We start from the raw sequence: 16,068 nt of genomic DNA on the forward strand, positions 1-16,068 counted from the left end.
CTCAGCATCAGTTCATGTAAGTCTTGCCAATATTCTCTGTATTCATCCTGCTGGTCATTTCTTACAAAACAATAATATTCCATAACATTCATATACCACAGTTTACCCAACCATTCTCTAATTGATGGGCATCCATTCATTTTCCAGCTTCTGGCCACTACAAACAGGGCTGCCACAAACATTTTGGCACGCACAGGTCCCTTTCCCTTCTTTAAGATCTCTTTGGGATATAAGCCCAGTAGTAAACACTGCTGGATCAAAGAGTATGCACAGTTTGATAACTTTTTGAGCATAGTTCCAAATTGCTCTCCAGAATGGCTGGATGTATTCACAATTCCACCAACAATGTATTAGTGTCCCTGTTTTCCCACATCCCCTCCAACATTCTCCGTTACCTTTCTCTGTCATTCTAGACAATCTAACAGGTGTGTAGTGATATCTCAGAGTTGTCTTTGTTGTAAACTCTTAAGAGTGTCACTCTCCACCCCCTATCCCAGTGATTGACAAACCTTCCTCAAGTTTGTCTATTGCCCTCTTAGTCTTTGTTATAAGAACCTAGCCCAAAGAGGAGACTATTAGGGAATCAGTATTTAAAGTAGGGAAACTCTTGGCTCAGAAGGTCAAATCAGGTTCATACCTTCATACATAATATTTTCTCTAGCATTTAAAGATTCTGTGAAACTTTTTCAGTCATAAAATGCTCAGCAGCTTGCATGAGTGTCCCCCCTTAAACATTTCCCACCAGACATTGACTCGGAAGTCGTCACATGGAAAAGGTTAGAAATTGGATGCTGCTATGTCTACAGAAATGTACTCTGCTGTATTGGGCCACATTGGAGAATCAGATGTCTGGGTTTGGTTCCCAGCTATTCCTCTGAATTACAGGTTCAAAAGGTAAACTTTGAAAAAGTCCCTGATCTAAGTCACAAGCCACTAGTCAGTGATCTGGCTCTTGGAAGATTAGGTATAGTACACGTACAGATCTTTTGGAAACCTTTGAGTATTCCCCACTATGGATTGAGAAGAAAAGTACATGAAATTCTTCTCCTAGCAATAGACTGTCTTATAGATCTGTGGTAACAAGGACATCTGAGCTTTAGCTTCTACTTCTAGAGGAGTGGGGGAGACTGGACTCCTTTTTAGACAGTTGTTGATATCTTATTTTTTTTTAATAGCAAAGGCAGCCCAGACTACTTGAAGCTTGATGGCCACTGCAGTGAACTTTCTACCACCTACTGAGAACAGGAAATGAAACTTGAAACCCACTAGGCTACCTTCTTGCAAGATCCTGGGCTAAGTCTGGTGAAAAAGAATAGGGAGTGCTCCAGTTTTGAGTTTTGGGGAGCTTTTGCAGTATTGCAAACTAAATGATTCCCCATATCTATGGTTGCATGTACCAAAGCAATCCCTTGGCAGACTCTGGGAAGAGTGAAAAAAGCACATTTCCTTTCCTAAAATAAGGGGGAGAGGAGGGAAAGAGCCAAACTTGTTGGGAAACAAGAACATGTCAACATTTAGAGCAAACAAGGCCCTGGACAAAGTGTGGATTGTCTAACAGGAGGGAAGGAGTGGGCATTGTCAAGCACTGTTTGCAGACTCAAAAATATTATTGACCACAAATGTTTGAATTGGTGTCAAATCAGCAGCAGCTGTGCTCCCTCCTGCAGCCTCGCTAGGATCCCCGGCACAGTCAGGCTTGCCCAGGGTAGGCACTGATGAAAGATATGTGGCTTCTTTTCTGGTTCATTTCTAGAACTTCCCAGGGATGGGGAGTGTGCAGGGTGCCTTTTATTCTCCCAGCCAACTAGTTTGCCACCAATCATGTGATTTGTGCTGATGTCATCCTCTGGCCTAATAGGACAAGGCCAGAGCCAGGAATTGAAGCCTTGTCTATGGCTTGAATCTGTTTGAGAACTACAAAATCTTTTCCTACCTTTCCTCTACCACAGCTGAACTATTTAAAAGTTGATGAAACTACAATTGATTCACCCCTTCAGCTGCCCTAAAACTACCCTCTAGAGCTCAGCTTTTTAGTGTGGCTCATAACCCCACATGAAGTTGCATAACTGAATGTAGGGATCAGAAAATTTTAGTTTATTATCAGTAAATGTTTGCTTTGTATATTTATTTTATGTACTTACATACCCTGATTTCTCAGATGAAAAAAAGTCAAGAGTGGGCAAAGTTTAAGTCCCTACTCTAGAATAGTAGTATCAAACTCAAATAGAAAGGGGAGCTACTTTCTACATACATAAAGATCTCTGCATGGCACATAATCATCTTACCTTTGAAAACTACATATTAATATTTACTTTGTTCTATTGTGTTTGTTTGTTTTTGTTAAAATTTCCCAGTTAACATTTTCATCTGGTTTAATGTCACACCTTCAGCCAGTGTTTGATACCTTTGCTCTAGAGCAGGGGTTCTCAAACTTTTTAAATAGGGGCCAGTTCACTGTCCCTCAGACTGTTGAAGAGCCAGACTATGGTAAAAACAAAAACTTTGTTTTGTGGGCCTTTAAATAAAGAAACTTCATAGCTCTGGGTGACGGGGATAATCGTCCTCAGCTGCCACATCTGACCCACGGGCGTAGTTTGAGGACCCTGTTCTAGAGAAAGACCATAAGTCTTGCTTTTTCTGACCAGGAATTTTTGTCAGGATAACTTTGGTTTTTTGATCTTTCCTTTGAACATATGAGCTTCAATACCCAAGGTTCAGAATGGATAACAGTCATCAACACTATAAAGGCAGAATACCCCACTTATTCCTTAATTATACACCAAGTTGTTGGATCAGTAGATCCAGCCTTCAGCATCTGCTATTTCCTTCTAGGAAACCAATGTATGGTTTGGGTTTTTAACCTTCTGCTCAACTACATATCAGAAACACTAGGGACAGAAGAGGGGGAGGGGGGAATATAGGAAATTCAAGTTTAGAGCTGTTTCCTCCCTGCTCTCCAATCATCATAAGTTTATGTGTCTTCCCTTTGGGGGGCGGGGGGAAGGGAAGAATAGCTCAAACATCATAGGGGCACTATACAATTAGAGCACTTCCTAGACTAATAGATAAAAGAGCATCCTGACCATTTGACTTTGAATACATTGCCTTGCTACCTTCTCCCAGACATGAAAAGGGTGACCAAGGCGAAGTCATCATCCTTTCTCAGACACAGTCCAACTTCATGAAAGAGTAAGGCAATCTCCAGTAAAGACATTGTCAGTTCTAAATGTAACACACTAATAATGGTCTCATTTGGCTCCAGGACTGCACATAACTTTTCCCACAGTTGCATCACAACAGTTGGTCTGTTACTCTTTGGAGAGCACCTAAGCTACTCCATCATTGCTATCTATCTTCAGTGTCCTGTTGATAAGATCTGTTAACATTTTCCAGACTGAGTTCTGAAATATACAAAGAACAGGGCCTATTTGTTCAATCTGAGCTTCTAAGGTTTAACTCCCAAAGGAAATTAAATAAGGTGCCTAGAGCAATGACAATCTATCATGTTTCTTTGCTGGGAATGTCACCCTTAATATGAATATCTCATGTACTTTTTTTAAAAATTTAATTGCAATTTTAAAGTAATGTGTAGTCTTCAAGTATCTGCAGTTATTAGCACTGTGACAACAAAAAGAGAGAGCAAAGGTAAAAACACTAGAAAAATTTAATAGGAGGTTTTCCCCTCATTTCCCCTAGCCTTAGTATATAAATCACAACCAAAATCATCCTGAGATTGTTGGTTTCCTTTCTAAAAACAAGATCATAGCTTTATTTCCTCCAACCAAGTACCCCGCACATGAATATACATAAACCAAACCTGCTTTGTACCAATGAGTTCATATGGCAGTTTACTAGCTTTCAGCATAGCTAAGAATGACCTGCAGGGTGGTTAAGGAAACTGGAAATGTTTTTCTCATTTGACTTCTTACCGGTCTCCCTGACTACATGATAAGTCATATTACCCTCTTTCTCTGTCCTTAATATTCCAGTGCAGTGCTATTCCAGGAAACTCTGACCTAGGTCCTTCTCTTCAGAAATCATATGTGAATAGGGAATAACCCTAGTCTGACTGAGCAGAAGTAATTACACCTAATTGGGATTTAGGCACATTATTGCATATGCCAGCATTTGTCTGAGAAGACAGAACTAGAAGTATAAGAATGTGAATGTGACCTTTGTGCCACCCACTTGTTCTGGTGATGTTGAGGGCTGGGGTGGAACTGTGAAAAAATGAGGGGTTTTTACAGAAATGGAATGTTTAGAAAGCATGAGGAAGCTGTAATACAGCAAGAGCTCACGTGAGACTGACCAAGAGCCTTGTGTGCCTAGGAAAGGTTAGGTTTAGTTTGGGACCTCCACATATTACTAAATTTAAACCCTTGTGAGAATAGTTTCAGGCTGAAACGAAGTAGGGCCTAGAGAAAAAAAGGAATGATTATCCAAGAAATCTCTCGAGAGGATGGCTTAAATGGAGTTTTTGTCAGAGTTGTCTCCTTGGCATTCCTGGTACATATCAGTCCCTATAGAAGGTCAGCATTTCCCTCTGATGATATGATGGAAATACTTAGTTTCTATAATCTTGTGTCTTCTCGGCGAATTTCTTCTGCTTTCCTCTTCTTTTGGGACCCAGAGACCTCCTCCTTTCCACAATCCTTCCTTCCCATTTTCTCCTTCCTCTCCATTATTGTATGTTCATAAAGGTAAAATCTGGATATCTTAGAATCTTCTGGAATCTTAGGTTCTTCCATCCCATCTGCCAGGACTTCCTTTTAGGATGTGCCCTTTACCTCCTGTGCTGTGTTATCATGAGCATATCTTGATACACTGTCCTCACATCTTGAAGTCTGAATGACTCATCCACCTTATCCTTCCAACTTTCTCTTTTCCCCCTCTATTCCTTTGTTGTAAAGATTCATATTTGCTATCCAACTCTGGCTCAATCTATTCTCTTAATCACTGGCAGAAGAGACCTACTTGTTTCATTATCTTCTCACCTACGACTATAATCTACCCTGTTTCTCCTATAATGAAGGACACTCAGTCATCCCACTCTAGTACTCTTTGCATTTTCTTACACTTTCATACTGAAGATGTAGAAGTCTGTATTTCAAAAATAATTTTTAAAAAATTCTTCTCCCTCTAAAGCCCTTTCAGCCCTATCAAAAAGCTCCTACGTACCAGTCTATGAAGAAACCAGCAGGACTAAGCCAGCAGAATAGAACATTATCATGCTGCTTCTCTTCCCCTTAAGGAGTTTCACATTTAGTGAACATAACTAAACATAATTAAAAGGAACTAATACAAGTGAACATATCTATAGTGTGTAATATATGTGCTTCATTGCTAGATTCTGTGATCTGGGCCATAATTAGTGTAGGAAGTCAGAGAAGAAAGAGAGGTTAGTGAGGGCTGAAGTAATCAGAGGATACTTCCTGGAGAAGGCAGCATTTAAGGCAGAACTTAAGTGCAAGTTTGAGGGAATAGCATAAATGCATTCATGGTGATGGGAAATAAGCATGGCATGTCCATGTACAAGAAACTTTTGCCTAGCTAGAATAGTGTGTTCTTTGGGAAGGGATAGGAGATAAAAGTAGACTTAATAATGGTAGAAAGTAGTGCATCATTTAGGATTTAATGTGATCAGAACTTAACTGATGTGATCAGACACTTAATTTTTGAATATTTTATTTTTCCCAATTATGTATAAAAATAATTTTTAACATTCTTTTTTTTTAATTTTGAATTCCAAATTCTCTCCTTCCCCCCCTTCCCTGACATGGTAAGAAGTTTAATATACGTTATACATATATAATCATGCAAAACATTCCCATATTGTGAAGAAGACAGAGACACCCCCCTCAAAAAAAAAAAAACTGGAGAAAAATAGTATGCTTCAATCTGCATTCAGACTCCCATCACTTCTTTCTCTGGGGGTAGATAGTATTTTTTTTCATCATAAGTCCTTTGGAATTACCTTGGATTATTATATTGCTGAGAATAGCTAAGTCATTTACAATTGCTGTTATGTGTAGTTTTCTCCTGGTTCTCTTCCCTTCCCTTTGCATCAGTTTGTAATAAATCTTTTCAGGTTTTTCTGAAATCAATCCTGCTTGTCATTTCTTAAAGCACATTAGTATTCCATTACAACTACATATCACATGGGGCAGCTAGGTGGAGCAGTGGATAGAGGATCAGCCTTGAAGTCAGGAGGACCTGAGTTCAGATCTGGTCCCAGACACCTAACACTTCCTAGCTGTGTGATCCTGGGCAAGTCACTTAATCCCAATTGCCTCAGAGGAAAAAAAACAAATTTATACCACAACTTGTTTAGCCATTCCCCAGTTGATGGGCATCCCTCAATTTCCTGTTTTTTCCCTACTACAAAAGGAGATTCAGAGAAATACTATAGAAAAATTTATCCAGTAGTTTTTGGAGAATGAACTAAAGACAGTGAAATCAAGAAAAACAGCAAGGAGGCTAATGCAATCAGTAGTCCAGGAAAGAGGTAATTCAGCTTTGGACACTAAGGTGGTAGCAAAGGGAACAGAGATAAAAGGGAATTGGGCTGTGGTACTTGTACGAGAGATGTTTTAATGGGAAAAGACAGGATCTGATGACTGATTAGATGTGATAGATGAGGGAATACCAGAGAACCTGGATATTGATGGTCCACATAACTAGTAGAAGTCAATCCACTTGGCATGTATAGAATGCTGGGCAACGAACCTAAAATTTGCAACTAGAAGGAACCTTAGAGAACACCATATATATATAAATCAGAATTGCAGGAATAGAAGATAGCTGAAATGGTACCTGACCCAGCCCAGATCAAAAACTAAGACTTCTTTTACAGGATTCCCAACAAGCTCTCATTCTAACTCTGCTAAACCACTCTTTCTTTGTCTAGGAAAATGGGATCCTGGTGCACTGAGGTCAGGGGAGTAGGGAGATCCTCCTTGCTAGAGAAGGAAGGAGCTTATGGATCTTTTTTCACTATCACTGCATCAAAGAGCAAAAATATTTTTCTTTCCCCATATTTCAACTTACATCCCAGAACTAGCACTAGCAAATATTGGCCAGTGACTGGAAAACCAGACTTATGTCAACTCCTACTTCTGCTAGGTCTCCCTTCTTTCATTGCCATTATTCCCCTGGATAGTCTTCTTTCAGTCTCACTGCTTCTCCCACACCCCAACCCTCTCCACCCCATTAGCACATTTGGAAAGATGACTGACTCTTAAGAAAGGGGTGGGGGGAGAGAGCATAGGCCGGCCTTACAAAGGGAAAGGGGAACTAGAAATGAGAGGCCTTCAACCAACAAAAATTGGACCCAAATCTTCTCTGTGGGTAAAAGTCTGTTGCAGACAATACTTAAAGTCCTGAGTATAAAAACATAAAACTCTCCTGTATCTGTTTCCAGATTCTGTTGACTGAAGAATTTGTAGAAAGAATGCTGGAAGACTTAGAAGATTTGACTTCTCCAGAGGAAGTAAGCCTATTTGTATCAGTCTATGAAAGCTTTATCCAGTCATTGGGATTGGGGGGTGGGGGGGGTGGGGGTGAGGGGATAGGGCAGAATTCTTAGTTAAATGGCTTCATTTTTCCCCTGATTTTCCCATCCCCCACTCCTACCCCTCAGCCACCCCACCCCCCATCAGTCAGCCCCAGGGCACGGTAAAGATGCCTGCAAATTGTCTAAGTTACCAGCCCCCACTGAAAAGCCAGACCAGCCTTTCATGCTACTGCTCACTCTCTTCCAGCCCCTGCTGTTAACTGGCTGATTGTGAACAGAAAGCACGTGTTTGTTGCCAGATAGTATTCCATTTGGAAACATACTAGTGGGCTGCTAGGGGATTCTCACTTTTTCTGTCAGAATAACCACCTATTAGTTAATTTGACTATTGCCTCCCTTCTTCCGTGAACTCTCCCCATATTTTTGACCTCTACCAACCCTTGTCCCCAGAACCCTGAGAAGAGGCCTAGGTTGGGGGCCAGAGCTTGTACACTTATTAAAACAGAAGAGCCCATAATCTTTTTTTTTTTCTTCAGCTTTTTTCGTGTTCTCATTTGGAGAGATTTACCTCATCTTGGAAAGTCCCTTCCCACCCTCCCTCCCTCTAGTCTCTCCCCTCCTACTGAAAAACACCTCTGAGGGATTTGCTTCTTCGATTGCTTTGATGCCCAGGTTAACATCACATCAGAGAGCAGGAACAACATGCCCTGAGAATACTGCCTCTCTCTCTTCCTCCAGCATTTAGGCAGAATTATTCCTAATTTAGCCCTTCCTAACTGGGATCTTTAGGAAGCAGAACTCCTTCAGTTACCTTTCTTTGAGGGGCTCAGGTCCCAGCCTGGGCTCTAGGGCCAGGCAAGGCAGAGTATCTGCCAGTTTCCTTTCCCAGGTCTGGGGCCCAAGCACAGCCTGTCAGGCACCTTTTTACTACAATAGTTCTGTCTGTTAAAAGTTGTTGGGATTCTCCCAGGCAGTGGAGGTAACATGGTTCTCCACTTCAGGATTTTTAATCCTTGTTTTAGGTCATTGGAAAATCCCCAAGGGTACTGCTTTACAGATAATACAATAGTGACTTCCCTCTGCCCCAGAGATGCCCTCACTTCAAGTGAATCTATTCTTTCTTTTACCCATACACTAGGTCAGCATCCTAGGGACTTAGCATGGGCCTGTGCTCCAGGGCTGTCCATTCAGAGACCAAAGACAGCTGCCAGAAACATTTCTGGACTTAAACAGTGGCACCAGGCCAAACTTTAGCTTTGAGGTTAGGTACTGGGTGTTTGGGAAAGGAGAATGTAATGATATGAAGAGAAGAAAGGGGACTCTGGGAGGAGCTCAGGAAAGTAGATTACCAAAAAATCATCCTTTTTGGTTTTGCTTTCCTGCCCAGTGTTCCCCTATACCCTGCCTCCTCTCTCACCTTCCCTTCCATACTCTCCCACATTCATCAGTGACATGGGGTCTCCTTAATCTAATTAAGAGGCAGGAATGAGTAAGAGGCTTCATACTCATATCTTGCAACCCCAAAATGGCAAGCTGACCCTCTACCAGCCCTTGCCTGTTTTCTATATTCCACGCAGTCACTTAGCTTGAAGTTCCTTGAGGAAAGTAATATATACATAGGGCCAGTCTGTGGTATTACTTGGAAATTTCCTGAAAATCCCATTATGCCCTGTTTGGGGGAAACCCCTATTTAGAGGAGATGACCCATCCTTTAAGTTCCAAAAGATTGTTATTGCCCAGAAAACAATTTCCACTTGATAACTTGGAAGGGGGGAAGGGGGAGGCCTTTTCCTTCAGAAGCACAGCTAAACTCTTGGGACCTTAAACATTGTCTCCATGACCTCCATGGGAAGGAAAGGCAGGCGACCAGCTAGGACTTTTCTTCTTTGGAGAATTTTTTTCAATCATCTGTAACAAAAGCAGATGCAGATATCTGCAACAAGAACTTCCTTTCTATATTTGCAAAAACTATTAGAGCCAGAAAGGCCAAGACTCTTAACATTTGGATACTTTGTAACCAGCTCTGGTTAATGATATCAGAACACAGAAAAGGAATGGTCTTGAAAATCCTAGAATTTTGACATATTAGAATGAGAATTCTCCTTAGTGCTTGAGGTTGGAGGCTGGGTTACCCATTGGAATACCCAAAATACCCCATTTTGCACATGAGAAAACTCAGATTCAGAGACAGGCAGTAATACAATGGAACCAGAATTGATGAGAACACAGGTATCACCATTCTTCATGCAGTGTTTGCGTCGAGCAGAGGAGAAATGTCCCTTCGCTCCACTCCAACCCCCCCCCCCCCCCCCCACCCCCTGCTTTGGTTCTGGCATTTGAAGTTGAAGTCATTTTTCCAGGTGGCTCTTCTTTCCTCATTTCTGTTCCTGGGGGGTGAGGGTGGGATAGCATGAGATGAAGGCTGAGTTGGTTCTGCTGGTTTGTTCTTACTTGGACCCCAGAAAGATTCCCTTTTAAGCTCTGCTAAGTATGTATTTTTTGTCTTTCTCTTATTCACAGTTCAAACTTCCCAAGGAATACAGCTGGCCAGAAAAGAAACTGAAAGTCTCCATTTTGCCGGACGTAGTGTTTGACAGCCCGCTGCACTAGCCCTGAATTTGGCCCCTTCCTTCAGATGACCATGAGAGCCCGGCCTAGCTCCCCAGTGACTCCACAGTGTAATGATTGCAGTAAAAACGATTCCTGCAAATAAAAGGAAAAGAGAGAGGATTACTGCACAGCCACTGCAGCCCACAATGGGGTGTGTACACAGGGCCTGGCCCCGGTTCCCCTCCACTTCACCTCTTATCTGGGGGCCAGGCCACTCCAGGCCCATTAGGAGTGAATGAGACCTTGTTGCAACCCAGCTCAGGTCCCTTCAGACTAAATGAGTGGCTAATGATGCCGTCATTCCACCTCTAGTTCTGGTTTGGGGATATGGCTCTAGGACCCCTGACTTTCCCACAAGCTCTGACCTCACTCCTCTATGCTTGCCCACTTCCTGCAGGTCTGGGGAAGAGCCCTAGATCCATGGATTAAATGTGCTGGCTCCTCCTGACTCTGGAAACCTTTTGTTAGTCAAATTCCTCCTGGCTACAGAACAATTCCTCCGAGTATGTTTGGGTTTTTTGTTTTGTTTTTTTGTATTTTATTTTTTAGAAACCATATGGTATTTAATTGCTCCACAAAGGTGTCTAGAAGCTGTCGTGCATATTGGTTCTGTTTTTATTTTAAATGGAACTGATTTTCAAGTTGAATTTTCTTCTCTTGGAAAAGGGCAATACCTACCCTTTCTCCTTCCCACATCCCCCCACATCCCCCCCAGCCAAGTCACTAGAAGGTGCTTAGTGGTTTGCCTGCCAACGAATAGCTTTTGTAGGGCCTTTTGGACCGAGGAACTTTTCTTCAGCAGCTCATAAGCCATTTTGGCTCCATTGGAAAGGTGTTCAGAAGCAGGAGGCATCTAGGTAGGATGGGCTGAAGCTACATCTCAGGAGACCTGAGACCCTCTTAACGAGATACTAGGCCCTGGCCCAACCCTTACTAGGAAAGGCTGTGTTCTTTGCCAGGTGGGTTGGGCTCTAGAAGCCTCGGGGAGCCCCTTGGCCTGAAACCGGCGCCTGTGAGGCGTGAGGACTGCAGCCAGCACTGCCCAGACTCTTGGAAACTTGGAGAAGATATCAGCCTTGCCTTCTCAGTGGGCTTCTCACTCCGACCCCAGGGCCAGCCTAGGAAAAGGAGTGTCTTGGCCCCTTTAGGCACCTCCCCCACCTCCAGCTAGCTCAGGGTTTGTGTGACCTTTTAGGTCCCCATTCTCTCTTCTCCATTCTTTCTGATCTCATCTTCCCTCAGGCCCCCACAGCTCCAGGCTCTAGGAATTTCTAGTTTATTAAAAGCTGAAAAATAAACTTCCAACATCTGTCTTGTTATCATTTTGCAACAAACAGCACATTCCACCTCCTCTCCTTTCTTCCTAAATTCGTTTATTTCCTTTATTTTTTCCTTCTCCTCTCATCTCTCCCTCTAGACTTTGTCTTCTTTCCTTTGTCCCTGTATCTCTGGCCTCTTCAACTATATTTCTGGCTTCTTTCCCACTAACATGCTCTGCTTTATTATGTATCTCTTTTCCTTGCACTTCTGTCCTTCTCCGCCTGAATCTCTGGCTTCTCCCTTTGCATTTCTGGCCATTCTCCCACTAGCATATTTTTGTCTTCTCCTGACCTCTATCTTCCTGCATCTCTGGCTTCTTTCCCCCTCTATCTCTATTCCCTCCTTCCCTTTATCTCTTCGATCACAAATCCTTTTCTGTCTCGCCAAGTACCTGACCGCTCAACTTTACATGACCTGCGTCTCCATCAGGACACCCCACCACCTGAAAGGACAACCCCATTCCAGACTCCCCAGGCCGCCTTTAGGAAAAGCCCACCCCTAGCCTGAAGCTGTTTTAGCCATGAAATTAAGGGACCATTTTTGGCACCATCCAACACACACCTCCAGAACATGAAAAGTATACCACGAGCCAAGACATTGATCACGGCTCCCAGAAAGCTGGCACAAGAGATGACAACCCCTCTGGGGCCCAGGGAAGCAAAGGATTGCCCTGATCACTTCTCAAGGGAAGAGCTTGACATCAGTCTTAGGACCTAACTCTTTTTTGATGGTGAACCAGACATGTTCTTATGGACTACTAATGAATCTTAGATGTGAAGAAAACCCAATCTTTCCCTGCGTTTTCCAAGTGCATCATCTACTCAAGCCTAAGAGTGCTTTAACATGAGCATTTTTCATGAAAATTGTGGGTGTTGCCTGAGGGCTCCATCTTCATCCCATGTCCCCCTTTACAGCTGGTTGTGGGTGTCATGGACCCCAGCTAGTTGACTGCCTTCTTACCATCTCTGACTCTAGCAGTGTTCTTTGGTGGTCTCAGGATTTTTCCAGGAAGAACAATTTTAGCCTTAGCCCTGAGATGCTTCCAATTCATCCCCTAATCCCTCTGCTGCCATCTCCACCTCTTTTAAATTCTCCCACTCCCACTTCTCTGCCACATGGAGTGGGAAGAAAGGTGCTGCCAGCCTGACACCCCTTCCCCCACTACTCCAGGCCTTCCACCAGGGCTCATTGCCTCTCTACCCCACAGTCCTCTCCACCGGCCCTTTAGTTCTAATCTGGTTTGTTGTCTAAGGCACAGCTCCCCCTTGGTGCCCAAAGCAACCAAGTGATGCATGAGGAGGTTTGGGATTAATGAGTTTTCACTATCACTATCAGGGACCTGGGTAATTCAATCAATCCATTTTGAATGGAGAGAGTGATATAAAGGATAGCTTAGCTCAGGGTAGAAAGGTGAAAGAATATACATGGCCCAGAAAGCTCAGTGGACAGTCTGGCAGGTCAGTGGCCACAGACCCATCTTAACCCTTCCTATCCTAAGAACTGTTCCTTCTGGGTCCAGAAGGGCTTCTTGTCCTTTTTCCAAAGTACTTTCCATGCATGGTTGTGTATGTACATGCTGCCTTTGCATTGGCTTTAGTCATTCCGTTGGTCAAAGTGGAAAGGAACTACAAGTTAGATGGTCTCTATAGTTTTTCTGTTCAATTCTCAAGAAGAGTGGAACAGGGATTATCGCCAAGTTCTTTGCTGACCCAGTTTTCCCTTGGACTTTGTAGACATCTTCCAGGCAGAAACCTCCAGAACTTGTACCCTGAACTGGTATCTTCTTTTTCCTACCTTGAACTCTCCCAGCTCCAAGGGATTTGTCAGTGGTCCCACTTAAGACTATTTTCTTCTCCCACAGTCTCCTCCTGTCTCAAATTCTATGGTAGCCTCTGACAAAGGGGAGCTTCCCATATCTTTTCATCCTGATGGTTCTCTGATTGGATAAATCAAGTCTGACAGGACAGGAAGAATTTGAAAAAATTGGGCAAAGCTTGTCATTATCACTTAGCACTTCTGAGCAACTACCCTTTAAAGGCTAAAGAATTGCTCACCTCCACCTCTGTGTCTCTAGGAATTCAAACATGGCCATATTCTATCTTAAGAACACTCTGGTCTTGCCTTGTCTCTTTCTAAAGAGATGGCCCAAGAAATAAGATGGAGAGGAGTGGAAAGAGGTCTCAGGGATCTGAAAGGCTAGAGCACTTTTTGAAAAGAGACAGACCTAAGACTGTGTTTGGCCTGAATTTTGAAGATTGGTGGCGAGCTGAACTCTCAACATTCTACTGTGAAGGAGTCCCCCTTTTCTGCTTTTTAAGAAGGCTCTTCCTCTCTGGTTGAGAGAACCTTGTGCCCAAAGGGAAGTGCTAAGTCCTGCCTTGGGTCAGGATACTGTAACTCAACTTCTCATTTTGTTACGAAAATCTGAAAGCTGCTTTAAGCGGAGCTTTTTTAATCTTTTGTAGTAGTTTCTATTGTCAGATCGACTTGGTTCCTGGGCACTGTGGCAGGCCAGGACTTTTGTAAGAATTTTTTCAGTGACTCACTGAAACGGTTTCCTTCCCACCCCCTCTCCCTCAGTGTAATCTAAGTGCATTAAACATGTTTGCAGAACTATCCTTGTCCTGTGCTGCTTTCTGTCTGGGCAGGGGTGGAACGGAAGCCAAGCCAAAACTGAGTTTTTTACATCCCAGGGGACTGGTAGGTGGCTCCACGGTGTCCCAGAGCTGTGGAATAGTAGAGCTGAGAATGACCCTGAGAGGTAGTGAAAAGACCCCCTCAGGGCCTTGTTGGAATATGGAAAGGAGTAGGGGGAGGATTACTCAGCTGATAATTTTTGTGTCATACAAAATAATTATTTGTCCAGATCCCAACTCTGTGCTTATAAATTCCTCTAAGGTCAGAGAGGGGAGGACTAGAGAGTAATAGGGAAGGAAACCTCTCTGCCCAAACTTAATCCTAGAAGAAACCTTCATCCAAAGCCAAGGGGCAGGGAATGATGAGAAAAACATGAGGAATAGTAGAGTGGGCCATTTCACAGAAAGTCATATTCCCCACCCTAAGTGCCCAAAGAGGGAGGTGGGGAGAAGACTCATAAAAAGAATGGTAGATCTGCTTAAGGGACTCCTAATTATGACTAGTTCCCCACTTGACTCAGCTGGGCTTCTTCCCTCCTTTGCTACCTACCTGGGTTCTGGTGGGCACTCATTGGCTACCCTAGTGTTCCTACCCCCTCAGGCAGAAGCCAGTTTAGGAGAAAGGACAAGCAAGGAGGTGATTCCTAAACCCCTTTGTAGCCGAGACCTTTTTTCAGCCCAAGGAACCCTGTCTTGGTGATTGCTTTGCTCTGGCTATGCCCTCATTTTGGAGTGGGAGTGGGGGAAGGCTGAAGAAATTTCAGTGTTCCTCACCCATCCTCCTGGGGAGGGAGATGAACCCTGGGGAGGGCAGAGACCCCCAGGACCGGGTCACTGGAGCACAGGTGATGATGAATGATTGGGTGATTTAACCAACCACTTCTTCCAAAAGAATCCCTAGTTCTTTGTTGATTGTCACCCATTCAAGGATCTGACCATGTCATGGGAGGATGGAGGGGGAGTTGCTTCCCCACAATCAGACCTGTACCTCCCCCTCTACCCATGACCTACTGATGAACTCAGCAGGCAGCCCAGCTCCAGGAGCTGCTGGGCAGGTCCCTGGCTGGGGCCCCTCAGCCCCTAAGGCAGCAGGAAGAAGGGAATGGGGAGGGACTAGGCCCAGGATTGAAACTAAAATTAATACTTGTTAGGGCCTCCCAGAGCTCCAGAATCACCCCCTGAAACCATGTCCTTTCCCAGCATCATCTCCAGCCTCCCAACAGAGCAGGGCAGGTTTAGAGGGAGAGGGTGCCTGTCTCTGTGGGCGGTGTTGCCCTTCCACATCAGATTCTTGGCACAAGTATGGGGCTGACAGTTTAGGCTAGGATGATGGGAGGGAAGGGGGGGGGGGCGGTGCATGCTCTGTTCTGACTCAGAGCTAAGCTAGATCGTCTCTGGCAAGAAGCAGGGAGGAAGGACAGGTGGGTGTCTGGCCCTGAGCACAGCCCCCCTCCCAACTTCAGTCTTTCAGGGGAAGGCACCCCAGGGTGGGGGAAAGGCTAGTCTCATCAGGTTTGAGGCCCCCACTGGCTTTGATGTCTTCCCCTGAGGATCCTGAACCTCATACATTCCTTAAGGTGCCAAGGGGGCTTTAGAGCCTCCCAGAGCTGTAGGGCGGGGGAATGGGGAGAGATTTGCCAAACTGGCCTGACCAGAAGGAGAATGTGAGCGGAAAATGAGTCAGCTGGGTCCAGCTGGGACTGGGGCAGCTGCAGCAGCTGGGACTGAACTGTAAGAGGAACAGCCGGGTGGGCTGAGACTGAATGATTTACTACAGGGGCAAATGTCCCTGGAGAAAGAGAGGGGCAAACTCGGGAAACTACAAGAACAGGTAAAGACAGAGCACAAGAGAGATGGTCCCTGAAAACTGGAAAGTAGTCTCCTCTGCCCTAAGAAAAGCAGTCCCCTTCCTGATCTAGGCCTATGACACGTTGCCAAGAAGCCACAGGAGGTGAAAAAGAGGCAAGGAGACTTCTTTTGTAGGCTGCC

The 16,068-nt window shown here is 44.2% G+C and overlaps 1 protein-coding gene across 2 annotated transcripts in view; it reads left to right on the forward strand.

The window, feature by feature from the left end:
• Nucleotides 1–11,428, forward strand: part of SUFU (SUFU negative regulator of hedgehog signaling) — a 159,493-nt gene extending 148,065 nt beyond the window's left edge. For both annotated transcript variants that reach the window (XM_031955761.1, XM_023496204.2), the window contains exons 11-12: nucleotides 7,421–7,489; nucleotides 10,034–11,428. In XM_031955761.1, the coding sequence (XP_031811621.1) occupies nucleotides 7,421–7,489; nucleotides 10,034–10,123 (159 nt within the window). In that variant the 3' untranslated portion in view covers nucleotides 10,124–11,428. The remainder of the gene's footprint in view (nucleotides 1–7,420; nucleotides 7,490–10,033) is intronic.
• Nucleotides 11,429–16,068: the final 4,640 nt, after the last annotated feature.

The sequence above is a fragment of the Sarcophilus harrisii genome, chromosome 2 (assembly GCF_902635505.1).
Source record: "Sarcophilus harrisii chromosome 2, mSarHar1.11, whole genome shotgun sequence".
Classification (NCBI taxonomy): Eukaryota; Metazoa; Chordata; class Mammalia; order Dasyuromorphia; family Dasyuridae; genus Sarcophilus; species Sarcophilus harrisii.